Below are 16,609 nucleotides of genomic sequence, written 5' to 3' on the forward strand. Positions count from 1 at the left end.
GGCAAAAAATTATGGGAGTTGGTTAAGAAATTGTTAAAGTTAGTTGAAAAGTTTAGAAACTACATATCCATCCTTCACCGCAGCTTTGATGTTTTATCAGAAAGTTGCGGACCATGCCGAAAGAACCGCATTCCAAAACTCAATACCAGGTGTCGCTTTGTAAATTTTCTGATTTATCAAATCCTTCAAATACAATTTCCATGATTTTTATAAAACTGTCCTCGATTTCATCATTCTACACAAGGAAGAGTACGACAGCAGGAAGCGTCACTTCAATGCGTAACCAGTTTCGATTTGATTTCATCCTTTATTTCAATCTTTGTGTGTCCCCGTTTGCACGTTCCTCTTCCCGATTCTGTATACTTCGAGCAGCCCGTCCTCTATTTCTCAAAAAAAAAAACAACAAAAAAAAACAAAACAAAAACTACTCGGCTCCTTTGTCATTTTTTCTCGTGTGCTGTTTCACATGTGTGCCCGTCTCTGATTGTGTGCGTTCTTTTTGCCAGGCGCATTTGCAAAAACGCTTCGAATTTTAACTAAAGACACGGAGGCGTAAAGACAATAATGAAACCCAATACCAGCCAACGAAGACATCGACGGTGTTGTTGTATCGGCCTCTCTCTGCTAGTAAAAACACCAAAAAGATGCATGTCTTCCCCAAGATTTTGAAATCTGACCTCACTACCGGCATGTTTAAAATGATCACAGTGATTTATGAGCTAGACATTCTTTGCATGTGCCAGCGGCATTTTCGTGATCAAACGTTTTGAAACTAACTCCAGGAATGAGAAAATACTTTTATTAAGAGATACATCGATTCTAAAAACTACTAGCAACGCTCAATAGAGCAAGTAAAAGCTTCTTTGGAAACATGTTGGAGAAGTAAGGCAGGGATCAGCATTTTATAAAGGACCAATAATGATAACAAACATGCATATGTAACCATTGTAGCAATTTTTTTGGGGGAGGGGGAGTCTGAGAATGAGAGAAGAAGAACACCATTATGAGATTTGACATGATTTGATTGTATGAGGAAATGAGTGGGGTAGTACAAATATATTAAAATCACCAGTATTTGATAAAGATTGGGGAGAAGTAGACACGAAATTTGTAGAGAAATTATACCGGGATGCGAGTATTCTGATAGAAATCTTCGGGGTTTTCTTCATTGTCCCTGTCGGCATCATCATTGTCGTGATCTTCGCTATCAAGCTGAAATGCACAAAAATTGTAATTTTTCATCAATCACATGTTGTATTAATTCTATGATTATTTAATTCTGATATATAAAAGTTGCTTTTTTTGCGAGTTGGACTTTTCATCAAACAAATGTCTGACCCTGTCTAGATCCCTTTCCACAGCTCGTTTCTATGTTTGTTCGGCATATCAAAACAACCAAAACACACAATCACTTTGTGTACCATCATTTCATTTTCTCATTTTCCAACTGATATCATTGATAACATCATGAGTGTCTAAACTACCAAAGACTGTCACAATTGTTGTTTTCTTGTTATGGCATTCATATACATACACGCGACAATTTTTGAAAGGGCGTCATGTACACGGTTTTCTTGTTGCAATCAACTTCACGCCAATCGTCTGTCACACATGAGTCACACACTTGGAGTGTCCCAATTATTTTCCACTCGTCACCACCACCTCCCTCGCTTTTGCTTTAGTTACAGTGACTCACAGACGGAGCGGCGTTTTTGGTCGACACAAAGTCAACACTTCGATAAATATAGGAAGGGGGTCACAAACACCGCGCACGCGGTTTTTCACGGACACACGGTTTGCACGGAAACGCGGGGGAGCAGTGGAGCAACAAAAAAATAAATAGGGGGTTTTTAAGATAAATGTCTTACCGCTTCTAGAAGTTCCTTGTCGAAAATAACACTGAGTCCATGTTTCACAAATATGGCGTTGGATACAATAAAGAGTGGGAAGAGAAGGCCACCAACTGAAAAATGTCTCATTTTAGATGTTTTGAGGTGGAGTAGCGCCAGTGGGAAAATTGTTTAAACCCATTCATGTAGTGCCAAAGAAATCAAATATTATAGTAAACCTTTTCAAAATTTGTTCGAAAATTTTGTATTGACAGTCAAAAAGTGGGAATTACTGAGTTTTATCTACTATTTGAGAAAACTATAAGGTGTCTGGATACAGTGTCTGGTGAAAATATTTGAAGCATAAGTAAAACATAAAATTCGGAAGTAATTTTTTTTGATTTACGAATTCCAAAAAGGGGCAAAAACTAAGTAATTAACACTTTTTTACTGTAAGTAAAAATTTTTCGTTTTTACTACAGTATTTGGTCATTTAGGCAACATGAGAGTGGTTGGCAAGAATTTAGCCACTGGCGGCACTAATCCAGCTTTAAAGCTAAACATTTTAAAGTTACGAAAATCACAAATATTTCTTACTTTTACTAGATTTAGCCGCAAACATTGCACCAGCGATCAGGTATTGGATGACAGTGTAGATTTGGATAGTATAGAACGGTGCCTGGAAAAATTGTTTTTGAATATCATATTTTGTTAGAATTTAAGAGCCCATGCTTTTCATATGATTCTTGTGCTATAATTCATGTGATTCGTAGGGTTTTTGATCTGTTTTGGCACTTGGGGATCTACAATAAACAAGTTGAACTTTAGCATAACAGTATCTATCTGTGTCTCTTCTGTAGCAGCTAACACGGTGCATGTGATTTTGTGATAACACGGTGCATGTGATTTTGTAAAACGGAAATCACTTTTTTCAGTTTTACTTTGTCCTCTCTCTTCCCCCGCGTGAGTGGTCAGCCACGATTGATCAGCGAATTGTCTCCAGTTGTCAATGAAGCAGTAAACGTGCCCGTCGGGCAAAAAAAAATCGTCAACCAGCCCGCCACAAAGCGACAACGTGACTCCACAAAACAATGATGCAAAAAGATCCGAGGAAACCCATTCTACCCGACTACACAATATGATAACCGTCATCTTTGTCTACTGTTCTCTTGCTTTTGCACGTGCCTGTTTCTCGCCACGGTCCGATGTACGGTCGTGTCATCGTGTCACCAAAATCGTCTACTAACAACAACTTTGTCCGATGATTCCTTTTTTGCTAAAAGGTGGCGGAATAGAACAGGAAAAGGAAATGAAAGAATGGGACAAAGAACACGTTTAGATAACACCCCTACTTCTAGTATTTTCTTTAAAAGAGGATGCTTTTCACATGACGAAAAACAACCAAAGGTCATTTCGTCATATTTTTGTGATGAAAAAAGTCTGCCTCAATGGTATTACCTGAAGTGATCAAGTATCACAGTAACTACCATAAGATCAAACTAATCAGCGCCACGTGAACTGGAACAACTATCATTATACTGGACAGATCAGTGCTGCATGTCATCAGATCACCCCATTTCGTCAGATAAGACAAAAGAAAACTTTCCTTGATCTACAGTTTGGCACGTCTTCCATCAAAATTTTTACGAGAAACAAAAAACCGAGGAGAATATCCCAACTTCTCAGATTTCTTTGACGTATGTAGTGAGAAAGAGCACACATTTCAAAAGTAACTATATATTTACTCTAAACGTCTACCGAATCGTAGCAAATTACATTCGAATAGTGGAGTTGTATTCTAGATTATCTATACTGAAATTCAACTGTACACTTGATCAAAACATCAACACTTTTATATTTACGTTCATTTTTCAATGCTATTTGCTCCTCGAGGCAATGGAGGCAAGCATGTGAAACGCACATGAGAAAACATAGACCCACGTGTGGGTGCGTCCGTCCGCACACAAACATACAACAGAGAATGATCAGCAAAAAGTGTGTGTGACGAAATGGGGGAGAATTTTTGAAGAAAAAAGCATTGTATTTTCAGAGATCGCAGACATTTTGCGCCCCTCTACAGTTTTGGTTGCTGACGAAACGAGACAAGGAGAAAAAGGAAAAAGGGGGCAACCCTTCTCCGCAGAAATAGCAGCAGCATTTCATCAAACAATCGGTCGCGTGGTTGCATGTCAACTGGGAAATACTAGCAAAAATGTCACGCAGCGCTACAGTACTCTGAATGGAGCTTGAACAGAACTTATACCTTGAATGAAAAAATTGAATCGTAATTAAAAACATTTTCAATCAAAATTTTGATTAATTTTCAAAATATTAAAAAAAAAGGAAAATAGAAAAATTTCCAGCTGAATATTAAATGCACTTATATGCCTAAATAAAATAACCAACACATAAGTTGTAGAAAAATGTGTTGGTCTGCAAAAATAAGTAACTGCCATTTTTGGCTGCCAATAAACAATTTGGAAGAATTTTGAATAATATTAACTATAATATTTTAATTTTTCAGTATATTAGCACTATAGGAATGATTTTAATACATCTCTCTACAGGCGATATCCGCCTTTAATTCAAAAATTGGCTCAATAAATTTGAAACATTTTTTACAGCATTACTTAGAACTTGTGTATTAACTCATTTATGAATAATTTCAACACATTTCCAAGCTCAAAAAATTAAAATTCATACCAAGTTCAACTTAAATAAACAAATGAGTTAAAAATTTATTTTTAGAATGTCTTGGTAATATAATTACTGGTTTTTTTACAGAGCAAACTAATTATAAAATTTTCAAACCTAAAGTGTTTTTGTCTCTAATGGAAGAATCAAACTTGCATTTAATTTGATTACATTCAAAAACTGTAAAAACAAAATATTTTTATGAATTCATTGAATATTTTTTCTCTGTTTTTTTTTGCAGACACTACACGCCTCATTCCTACACTGATTCTTTAAAGCTTATGACGTGCATACCAGTTTCGAAACACTACTTCATCGTTTTTTACCCTCAAAGTTCAAAGCAAACACCAACGAGTTACAAACTCATTGTTGCAAAGGATACAGTCAATAGAGATCAGATCAGTGAAGATTGAAAATCAAACTGCAAATTTTTAGAGAACTCACAATTTCAAGGAATTTGTGCGATCCACGGTATTTGCTGGGTAGGAAGCACAACTTGAGACGAAGGATCATCTTACTTCCCTCCAAGTTACGAACTCCAAGATAGAAGAATACACCGAAAATTGTGGCAGCAGGAATTGCAAGAAAATGTCCAAGAATGGCAAATGTGCCAAGCAAGAGGTAGGTGACCATTCCGGAAACGCGTTGTTCAATGACATGGGAGATTCCTGAAATAATACATTTTCATCGGTAACGTTGTTTTAACTCACTATTAGTTATAAACTTAAGTACTTAGGAATTTGAATTTTAATCTATTTTCAAGTGTCACAAGTTAAAAAAAAGATATATGAAAAAACTCACTAGACGGGACTCCTGGTGCAGATTTCTTGTATTCAGTCAAAGAAGTGATATGAGCCAGAGATTGAACAGCGGCAGGGCACATCCACGGAAGACCAAGAACAGAACTAACCAGTGTGCAAAATCCAACAACAATCAAGTCCCAATGAAGGCCACCTCCTTTTTTCAGTTTTCTACCCTCTCGCAATGCCATCTGTTCGGGGATTTCAGTTTCAACAAAAATCAAAACAAAAAGCAGTATAGAAGAAATTAAAGCAATTGTAAGTGTACTAGCAGTAGGAGGGGCAGACGGGATAACAAATATTCCGTCGAAAGGTCGGGATTGTCCCACCGCGACCGGTATATCGACCACCTGAAAATTAAAATATCGCTTTAGAATTTCTTATAAACTAAGTGAATATAATCAGGACTGTTTGGGAACCGGCAACTCAACTTTCTCAACTAGTCAATTTTGCCTGAAAAAAATTCAGGCTGTCTGCAAGGCGCAAATATCACACTCTAAATTAAAAGGTGACTATTCCGCAATAAAACAATAATTACCGGTAGCCAAAAAAGTTGTAGAATTTTTGACAATTTTCACAATTGAAAATTGTAGTTAACGTACAGCCCTGGTGGAAAATTTTTTATCAAGAAATACTCAAAAAAACTCCAAGGGTTCAGCGGATTACGGTCACTAATACTTGTGATATAAAGTGGGAGTTTATATTCAAAAAAAATCAAAAATGGCGAAAGGGCTAGTAAATTACTAATATGTGTACGAAATACTTTAGTGAAGAAAATAATTTCTTGTGTTTCTTGACAAAAACATTCACCAAAATGTAGAAGGTTTCAAATTAATTCAATGATTTTTAAAGAATGATTTTTTAAAAATTAATTTCTTACCGCGACGCCGACATTTTGGAAAAGAATGCGGTAGGCAATGCTGACGGCAATCACGGCAAATATTCCTCCGAAATTTTTGCAAAGGTTTCGGAACTGAAATGAATTGCATTTTGAAACGCGATTATTAAAATTCTTCTTACAGTTCTTCCGAAGAATGTGCTTCTGCTGACTTGTCTCAAGTAATGAAAAATGGCAATTGAAACAACCACCATAATCAATTGAAGCAAGAAGGTGTTGGGACGACTCAATGCACAGTCTTTGACTGAAAACTACAGTATTTAAAAAATCCCGTTAATTGATAAACCTTCAGTAACAGTGCAGTTTGCGGCGTTCTCAATGTAGTATTTCAGATTCTCAATACTGTTGTGCTCTTCTTGCTAAAAAACTATTTGCTAACTTAATTTCGTTTATACTCAAACTTACGAGGTGGATAAATTCAACAACTTCTGAGAAGAAAATCAAAGAGATGAGAGCGCAGAAAATGTCTTCCGTGTAAATCGTGACATAATGAATCAAGTGAGCACAGTTTGTTGCAGCCCCGACGATGGAAATGAAGAAAAGAAAAATACCAGTGTAAAATCGCACTTCCAGAAAATCCATGTCATTTTGATCGGTGAACTGAAACATTCGTATAGAGACGAAAAGTATTGGAATTTATAAAAAAGTTGTATACAGCTTGAATATTTGGGTTGCTTTATTAAGTTGAAAGCTGAATAAGCAAAAAATGTATCGATAAATTCTGAATAACATATCTTGGAAAACAATCATGAAACTTTAAAATTTTAATTTTAATAGTAAAAATGATCTACTTCAGAAATCGGATCAAAAAACCTGCCCCTGAAACAGAAAAGTTATTGCAAATTTAAGACAGTTGAATACCAGCAAATACAGTGTTAGATCATCAAAAATTGGAATAAGACTGCATTTCGGTTTGGAGTATTTATGACATTCCGGTACATATGATATCGACAAAAATTATCAAAGGTTAGTTTTTACGTCACAAGTGTCTAGTTTTTTCCAATTCCATAATAATAATTTTTTAATTAGGAACTTTGTTTCGAAAATTATAAAGAATAAATCCTACCTTGAACAAAGCTTTTTCAAAAACAAGAAAAGGACCGGTGGGAGACATAACCAGTAACGGTTGGCAGGATAATACGGACCAAATGAGTCCTGACAGTGCCTGACTCACAAGACATTCTTTTACTGCCAACAAGCCCGATGTACCAGCTCCTGAAACATAATTTTACTTTTTAAAAACCTTAATTTACAAACCCATGATAGCTCCAAACGTTAATGTTGGTACTACAGTTACGCAAAACATATAGAAAACAACTGTGAAAATTGAAATATTAAAACCATCCCTGTAGTCTGAGCTGAAAATTTTTAGAGGGTTTAGTGTGAACAATAAGGATTATTTTCTTACAAATAATGTTTGGCTCGATTTCGAAGATCTGATGTGACTCCGGAAAACAAGCGGAAAGGTTTATCTTCTGCTTCTTCAGCTTTCTTTGTAGCATTTCGTTCAACGTCGACGTCCTTTGGGTGAACTGTAAAATAAGAAAATTAGTTGAAATTGATTGTTATTTTTTCAAATTTATGGTATAACTCATTTTACCTGTTTGTGAACTCATTCGAATAATAATAAGACTGAACTGGGAGGAATATAACCTTTTCGATCAATTCGGATAAATTTCAATGTCACCTATGACACTTAGACATGTCAAGCGTAAGAGGAGACAATTTTAGTAGTCATCCAACCAAATCCGATCAATTCATCGTTCGACGTATGGCAGAATATTGCTTTTGTAGACACCACTAGGAAAAACACGAAAACTCACCGATTTTGGTTTCAGTCTTCTCGCCTTGCATGTTTACGAGCTTCCGAATAAGATCGCTTCGAACCAAATTTTTGTTGTCAATCCGTCCCGGGGCAATTACAACGGTACCGGCGAGAAATCTGAAAATTGAAATTGAAAACAACTGTGATGGAGAAGAATGTATGCGATTTTTTTTAGTGAAATCGGAGAAAAAGACGTCTGAGACGAAATGAAGTTCCCATACAATACAGTAAATTTATGTGATGTGCTTTGCAGGACAGGATTTTTATAATAAAATGTAAATCAAAAAACTTGTACGTGTATTAGGATTACATATCGTAATAAATTACAAGCACTTTTAGATTTAAAAAAATTTTTTTGTAACTACTTTTGGACTGTAAATTTGAAAAAAATCAAAAATGTTTTGAAATATTTCACTTTAAATCGAGGGTGTTTTAAACAACTTCCCTATTGACGGTATTCTACCTTTTATATATACTTTTCCCGAAATTTGAAAACTTTGAAAAAAAGTCAAATAATTTTCAAAAAATTATCTAACAAATATATATTTCTAAATAGAGAATTGTATTAAAAAAACTGCATTGAAATGTGAAAAGTTAAGAATAAGACTTGGAAACTGATTTTATGTAAAAAACAAATCGAATTAATTTTTTTCCTTCCTGATCAACTTTTTTAATGGTTTTCTTACAGTTAAATCAGATAATTTGAAGATTTCAAAAAAGTTAGATGTTTTTACAGGTTTTTATTGATCAATTTATCATTTGTCGAGCTTTTGAAAATGTCTTACTACAAAACTAAAAACAGTAATAGGGGGACACCTAGAACGGCAAAAAAGTTAGATTGATCCAAATATTTTTTTTTCATGTTTTTCAAAAATGTGTTCAAAACAAAGCCAGATTTTTGACACGTACAAATTGATACAGGTGAAAATGTCGTGATTCAGAATTTTCGGAAAATACCAATTTCTTGATGTTGTGCTTGGACAAACTAGTTTATGAACACATAACATCCAACAAAATTGGGAGTTTTTTGTGAAGAGTTTACTGGATTACTGGAAAGATAGAAAATACATATTTAAAGTGTTTAACTCTTGTTTTCATATGAACCGGTTGTTTAAATGTTAATAGTTTGTTCTAACTCTAATATATGTTTAAGTTATCGGTTTGGAAAATTTTGAAACAGTTTTATTACTTTCATAAATATTTGAAAAATAAGCTCTGAGCACTGGGGGCAAGACCAATGGAGAAAGTATTGGAATTTAAAATCTTGAGACTTAAAATAATACGCATTTACCGTAGTTCCGCTGCAGAAAAATGTTGAGGGGTTAATTTTTAAAGAAATACAAATCTACAGTTCCATAGTGATCTTATATATATACGCAACCCTACGATCATAGATTCTGGGGGTTTCGGTTCGGTCAAATTTCAACTTGCTAGATAAAATTTTTTTTTTTCAAAATATTCTTGATATCATTTCCAATTTTCGGGAAAATCAAAAAGTCACGGTATTCTCTCAAACAGTATTTCCTCCGCAAACTTTGACTTTTAAAGTATAGCCTCGGAATTTTGAATGATATCAGAGAAACAATATCGAGAAGAAATGAATATGTGTGGTTTCGAAAGTTGTGAAGGTGACAGAATATCATAACAAAACATTCCAAAATGTTTGAGATGTTTCAAAGCTTTCAGTCAAAGTTTTGGTAAGATGGGGGGGGGGGGGGGGGGGGTCTTAGGGAACTTTGGGCATCGTTGCAGGTTTTAGCACCTACGACGTTTAATAACAAAACTGGCATTTATTTAAAGTATAAAAATTATTTTAAAACATTTTTTTGTCCGTATCCGAATTTACGACACTCAACCTCTGAGATTCAAAATGTTTTACTCAAAAAAGTTTAATCTTGAACTTACAGAAATATTGAGCCAACTAGCACTATTCACTTCTATCAAACAAAAAGCAATTACAAAATTACAAAATTACAAAATATTACAAAATATTAAATCCTATCAAGTAATTTTTGTTATCTGAGGTAATACTCAAAACTTGAACGCGTTGAGCATGTAATTGCCAGGGGAAACTAATAATTATTTGAAAAACTTTTAAAAATTGAGGAACACATAAATTTTAAAACTATTTGTTTGTTGTTGTTTTTTTTTCTGTGAAAAATGATAACCCAATGAAAAAATTTTCAATTTCCTGCTTTTCTTATGAAAATTTGCAAAAGAAATTGACAATGAGAAATCAACATTTGCATTTTTTAAATAGAGATGAAGTGAACGCTCTCACACAATTTTTTCTTAACGAACAATAGTCAAACAGCAATGTTTTCCTTTGTCCCATTTTGAAGTCTAGTCTTACGGTAAGAGCTATCTAGGGTAACGATCAGAAAAATGTCAAATTGATAGTGATTCTATTAGGAGAAGTGGGTGTTCGACAAGTTTCTGTGTGTCCACTATTGATATATTTCTCATTTGCCTTTTTTGCCTCTAAACCACTGTCATTGACACTATTTGGAAGCAAATTTGTTCTTGATTTGATGAGAAGCGGTCATTAATACTAGCCGTGACGTCATCGAGAGTGATCTTTTGGAACAGAAAATGATTTTTAAAGGTTGCCTTTGATTGAGATTTGAACACTGATCAGAAGGAAACAAACCTTCCATTGAAAGAAGAAGATTCTTGATCAAAACTCACTGCTTCTAACAGAAAAAAGATCAGAATCGTTAAGAAAAAGGAACAATCTAGTGGCTTGTCAAAGAATTTGGGTCTGTTGTTAACAATTCACGTGGGATAAGAGGACACTACAAAAAAACAATGACGACTAAAATGATGGATAAGTGGTGATAATTCTAGAAATCTTCCAACTGACAATAACGTGTATTATAAAGAATATCGCTTACCTCTCGATTGCCTTGGTGATGGAATCTGGAGATTTTAACTGATCGAAGGTGGTTGTGGCGGGCTGAAAATTATTAGGGAATAATAAAAATACAAAGTCTAATAATTGTTTACTAGAACTTGCGATGAAAGTTCTGGCATGTTAATTGTGAAACCAGTCAAAGAATAGGTGAATTATAACTTCAAAAGTTTTTTGATAATCAAAAAATTAGTTTCGATACCTAGAACCTTTAAATTCCAAAATAGTACATTCAAAGTCTTCAACATTATTCAGAGAGTATCGTAATTCTATCAGTCTAGAAATGGAGTAGAAAAGTTATTTAAAAATACGTTTTAAGAATCAAAAAAGTTCATAACAGTCAAATTTAATAGTAAGACTCAGAATATTTCTCAAACATTGTTTATGGCGGTTCAAGATTGAACAAAAAAAATTCCAGATTTGACTAAAATCTGCAATTTGCAAGCAAATATTTCTGGTTTGCAATGACTGAAAACTTATTTTCATTTTTTTTTTTTTTTAATTTTTTGCTTGTTTATTCCGCGTATTGCTTTCATAGAATGATAAACTTTTTGTCCAAAACGGAATTGATTACAAAAATATGCAAACTAAATTAAAAAACAACTCACTGCGTAAAAGTTGGCAAAACTTGAGAATAGGCTGAAACTTTAAACCACCTCAGCACATTTTTCGAATTGTAAAATTCAACCTTAAGGGGGGGTCACGTTGATTTTTTATAGCAGTGAAAAAATGTGCTACTTCACTTTCAACTAGGAAATTGTGAAAATGGAATAAAATGTTTATAGAAAAAATCAATTTTGACTTTCGAATTCACTATTCGAATTTCTCATTAAGAGTCACGAAACAAATGAAAAAATGCGGTTCGTTTAATTAAGAGAACCAAAAGAGTGAAAAAAAAACTAAAATGAGCTAGAAAAGGAACATTCGAATTGATTTAGAAACGGACTAAGACAATTTTTGAATAATTTCCCGGCGTAGAAAAACCAAGAATCATAGGTGATAGCCCTTTTGAATGATGTTTGCTTGCGCAAAAACAATCCTGGGTCTTCGATGACCCATTAGTGTTTCTTATCAAGATTTCGCGGTATCTTACAAAAGAATAACAGGAGGGGTGGAGGCACTTCCCTTTCTTGCAACCTTTAAAGATCGTCTTTTTTTCGTCTGTGTCTTTGAAAAGAATTGAGAAAGAACAAAAAATTGTTCTATAGACTCTTTCTATTAGAATGGAGTGTAGACAGAAGGTTAGAAGCCACAAGATTGTTAGTTATGATTATACTAAATGACTGTTTTCATTCATCAGAAGATTGATCACCTCATTGATTAAGTAGAGGATGATAATCATATTATCAAAACAACAAAACATTTGCAGATGTAAGTGATTCAGGTGTTTTGGCTAAAACTACTCTAGAATGTTCACACAGTGAAAATCGCATAAAAACTGAATTGGATTTTTTTTTTGGTTCAAACAAGAGTATAACAACTCGGGCAGAATTTCATATTTCACTCAATATTTTAAATGTGATGGTTTGGTTTTTGTCACTTTTTGCAGTTAACCTCTGCCCTACATCTAAATCGTCATCGGATTTGAAACGAATGCCAATAGACACACTACCCGAACTTGCCACTTTTTGCACTATGGTCATGTTCAATACATAACAAGTGAAAAACAAACCGGATTTGAAACAACGGACGCCAACGCTCGACCCAAATCGAGGTACGTTACGTTCTCGAGTGCTGGACCAATCAAGAAGAAGAGATGTCGAACGTTTGTCATATTTGGGAAAATCTGAAAGTTGAAGTCTGAGTAGTTTCACAAAGCAAACCCAATCAGTGATGATATTTTTCGAAACCACTCATACGTTGCTAAAATTACCAAGTATCATACGAAAGTTTAAAAGAAAACATTAGAAAATTTTTTATGTTCTCAAAAATGACAATCTCTTAAAGAGTCAACATTTTAGGAAAATTTGGCACTTTACCAACATTGCTTTTGAAACTTCTGAAAAATCTAAAAATGTTTTTTTTTAATACTGATATTCGATTACTTTGGACTATTTATAGTAAAATTTGACAAAATCCCTCCTAATTTTGCGGCCTCTATCAGCTTTAAAATCTTCCAGATTATATGAAAATACATTTTTATGTGACCCTACATAATATCCAAATTTTTAACCGTCTTTTAGAAAAACTTCACTAACTTTTTCCATTGCCGTTGTCTCAACAAAACGAATCGCAATGAACCGGCAAACATTAACATGTGGGATCTCTCCAGCCACCAACATACTGATTTCGTTGTCCTCGTCCCAGATTACCGGCTCCAATTGCGATACGACTGGTTGTTGACTGAAACAAGAAACCATATTAAAGTCTAACAAATTTAACACGCACGGAAGGAAAGAACTCCCGAATCGCAATCCCGAATGAGATGTTGGAAGCCTTCTCATTGGGTGATGGGCCAAGCTGCCGAGATTGTTGGGTGCAGACAGCAGGGATCGGGGAAAGATGCCTGGAACGATCTATGTTTGTGAGTATTGACAGCTTTTGTACTAACCAACAGTAGAGATTGTTTGTGGGTTTGATGCGTCCAGGGATTGGGTCGATGAGCTATTCCGTTGATGCAATGGTCTCATTTTTTCAATTTCAGCAATTCGGTCATTGATTAGCTTGGCAATTTTCTCGCCAAGCTTCGGAACGTCGGGATCAACAATTTTCGTTTCGAGAAAATTAACAAATTCGTCCAAACTTTCATATTGGACTTTCGGGAAGAGAATACTTTTTGCCGTCACCATCTTAAGAGCATCATATGTTCCCATTGGAATACACGGAACATGAGGTCTTCCAAGATGATTGTCAAAACCTTCACAATCCTCTTCGTAACGAGCAAATCGCGATGCTTGTTTCCAGGTTCCGTCGTCATTGTTCACAGTGAAAACGTCAACAACAATATGATGATCGTGTTCGGCGACAGGTGAATCTTCAAGCCTTGGCCTGGTAGGCATCGGAAGAATCACTGAATATCAATTTTAATTTGATCGATTATCTGTTCATAATGTTTTTTGAGTTATTCTTAAATTCATCATGTATTTTTGGTGTTGAAAATAAAAAATTCTCCATGGCGATATATTTTTAACACGTTATAGACATAGTAACACTATTTCATGTAACTTGAAGATCTTAAAAAAATTTCTCAGGCCTCTTATAAACCTTTCTATGTAGAATACTTTTATTGGAGATTTTGTCTAAATACTCTAAAGATTCCCACGTGATCAAATATCCTATCCTAACTAACTACAGGTGGAAGACGGCCAGTGGAAAATTATTACACCCTACTTACATGGTGCTGAAATGGCTTTGTGTCATTTTCTTTAAAAATCTTGCAAAGTTGTGTCATGATAGTTAGTCATTTTTAGCAGAAATAGGTTCAATATGGGCCGTACTCCATCTTTAAACACATACTTCACAAATGTATTAGATGGTTGGAAAAAAACCAATTAAATTTTCAAAAGTGAATATTTTTTGATTTTGAACAAAAAAAATTAGAACTTTTTGAAACATTCCACTATGATCCTATAATATTAATTTAAGAAAATCTTTCCATTAGAATTATATTTTTTCATGAAATTTTGCTGATAAAATTTCTTGTAAAATGGAAAAAAATTATGACCAAATCCGAGGTTTATTTTAATAGTTTTAACACAATTCATAAATTAAACTTATGAATTGAGTGTTTTTTAGGTTTTCATTTTTGAATTTTTATATTGAGGCTATTTTTAACATTATAAATTTGCTACAATCTTTCTACTCAAGTTCAATATAAATTGAAAACTATTGATCCATGATATATAAAATTTCAAATTCAAGCTCCCTCTAGCTAGTTTTGTTTGTTCATCATCCCTGTCACACCAAAAAATACATCGTCTCTCCGTCTATGCAATCACTTTTCTTATCAGAGAGTTCTACTGGGTTGACGTGTCCCGTCGAATAATTGACCTAGTGATCTACGTCACATTTCCAAATCACAACTTACAGGGAGATTGCTCGGTGCAGTTGGTGAGAAGCGTTCCAAGCGGCGTCTTCGGAGGTGTCGATGTTTCCTCAACAAAGACATTCTCATTTTCTCCATCATCGCTTCCTAAAACATAACAAAAAATATATCCAATCACATTTCAGACAACGAACCAATAGAGAATGCTTTGTTGGAATGCCGACCAGGTGAACCGTTCGACATTGTTTTCGAAATTAATTTCGGATGCAGATGCAAATAAACTAACTGAAAAAAACAGACTTGCAACCTTTAAATTAAAATAAAGAGAAAGTTTATAAAAGTTTACAAGTAAGAGTAAGTAAGAGTGTTGAAATATAGACAACCATAATTTGAGTAGAAAAAAAGCGGAAACGTTTTCAAAAGTTCTTATCACCAAATTCTTTGGAAGTAGAATTAACTCGCGATCTTCGGAGTTTTCAGCAGAGAGCAAAAAATGAAAAGATAATCAGAGAGCAGACGTGAAAGACATTGGCGAAGTTGCAGTTTTTTATCATTTTTCATTTTCTCACCATGTCAAAGACAAGTGCAGCTGATTATTTATCGTTTATTCAAACTGGAGAAGTTCTGCTTGTGAAATTTGTTTACTTATTTTCACTTTTGCTCATCAATCAACTACTTTAACAATAAAAAAAAGGAAGAAATAAAATATGAAACAAAAGGATGTATAGAAAAATGGCAACTTTACATAGTGTTCTAGTTGGAAATTAATTTATGAGTCTCCAAGCAACAAATGTGTTTGATTTATGGGCTTCAGAACAGAGTATTTCGTTCGGGGGAATATCATTTTACATCACGCAGGCTTCTTTTTTTTGCTGTCAGTTATGATTGCTATTTGTATAAACATTGAGGAATAGGTTTTTAGAATGCACACATTTTGGGAAATGACTCATTTTCCTTAAATCAAAGCTGTAAATTGAATATGAATGTGTATGTTGACTCACTTGGGTACAAGCAAAAATACTGTTAAACACTATTCCCAAATATTTTGAGAATGAGAGAAACAATTTAACTGTTATCATATCTCACACATAATTTACGCACTCTTTAAAGATCTAGAAAAACACGCGCAGTGACGTTTGATCACAACAGACTGAATTCGCGGTAACCTTGGCCCGCAGATATAAGTTGGCCCTAGAGTAACATTTTGACTGAGAGATACAAAAATGATACTCTTGCAAAAATCTGGTCCGTGACTTTTGATCGAAAATTTGGTCGGAAAAACTGTGTTTTACAGCCAGCTAAACATTCCAGTTGCTGGAAGAAAAATGATAGCGCTTCCTAATGCTATTTACGCGGGTTTCTGTCGAAAGGAAATAAATATGAACTGTATTGACGAAAATTGTTTTTTTTTAGCGAGCTATTTGCTGTGTGAAAATTTCAGATGGGTTGAGAAAGTTCTAAGTCTAGTCAAACTCTTTTTGAATACTGTTATCTAATGCATCACTCTACATACACTGCTACTAGTTTCAAAAATCATTATTAGTATCATTTTTGGTTTGTAAAAAAATCATCAGTTGCAAGCATTAAAGATGTGTGGAGTGAACGTCGAAATACTCTGCAATTGAAATGTTAACGTTACTAATAAGAGTCAACATTTCTTGTGTGCG

The 16,609-nt window shown here is 34.3% G+C and overlaps 1 protein-coding gene and 2 non-coding genes across 6 annotated transcripts; 1 reads left to right on the top strand and 2 right to left on the bottom strand.

The window, feature by feature from the left end:
* Positions 1 to 784: 784 nt before the first annotated feature.
* On the bottom strand, positions 785 to 15,227 carry abts-4 (Anion exchange protein; the record flags this gene model as incomplete). Of its 4 annotated transcripts, NM_001029655.6 has the most annotated exons (20): positions 785 to 1,212; positions 1,869 to 1,963; positions 2,427 to 2,508; positions 4,968 to 5,191; positions 5,325 to 5,673; positions 6,204 to 6,296; positions 6,344 to 6,465; positions 6,508 to 6,580; positions 6,627 to 6,821; positions 7,288 to 7,436; positions 7,479 to 7,579; positions 7,630 to 7,753; positions 8,045 to 8,163; positions 10,941 to 11,002; positions 12,630 to 12,743; positions 13,156 to 13,300; positions 13,346 to 13,463; positions 13,509 to 13,967; positions 14,985 to 15,089; positions 15,137 to 15,227. In NM_001029655.6, the coding sequence occupies 20 exons, from the start codon at positions 15,183 to 15,185 to the stop codon at positions 1,120 to 1,122; spliced, it is 2,871 nt and encodes a 956-aa protein (NP_001024826.2). The 4 variants fall into 4 exon arrangements, with proteins under 4 accessions (NP_001024826.2, NP_001123169.1, NP_001380003.1 ...); NM_001129697.5 differs by lacking the exon at positions 2,427 to 2,508 and having other exon boundaries at positions 847 to 1,212; positions 4,946 to 5,191; NM_001392793.1 differs by lacking the exons at positions 785 to 1,212; positions 2,427 to 2,508 and having other exon boundaries at positions 1,913 to 1,963; positions 15,137 to 15,185.
* On the top strand, positions 1,687 to 1,748 carry R03E9.8. The gene has a single exon (NR_071355.1). It is a non-coding gene; the product is annotated as an Unclassified non-coding RNA R03E9.8 (non-coding RNA).
* 21ur-10165 lies at positions 4,640 to 4,660 on the bottom strand. Its single transcript, NR_071356.1, has one exon.
* Positions 15,228 to 16,609: the final 1,382 nt, after the last annotated feature.

This window comes from Caenorhabditis elegans, chromosome X, assembly GCF_000002985.6.
Source record: "Caenorhabditis elegans chromosome X".
Lineage (NCBI taxonomy): Eukaryota > Metazoa > Nematoda > Chromadorea > Rhabditida > Rhabditidae > Caenorhabditis > Caenorhabditis elegans.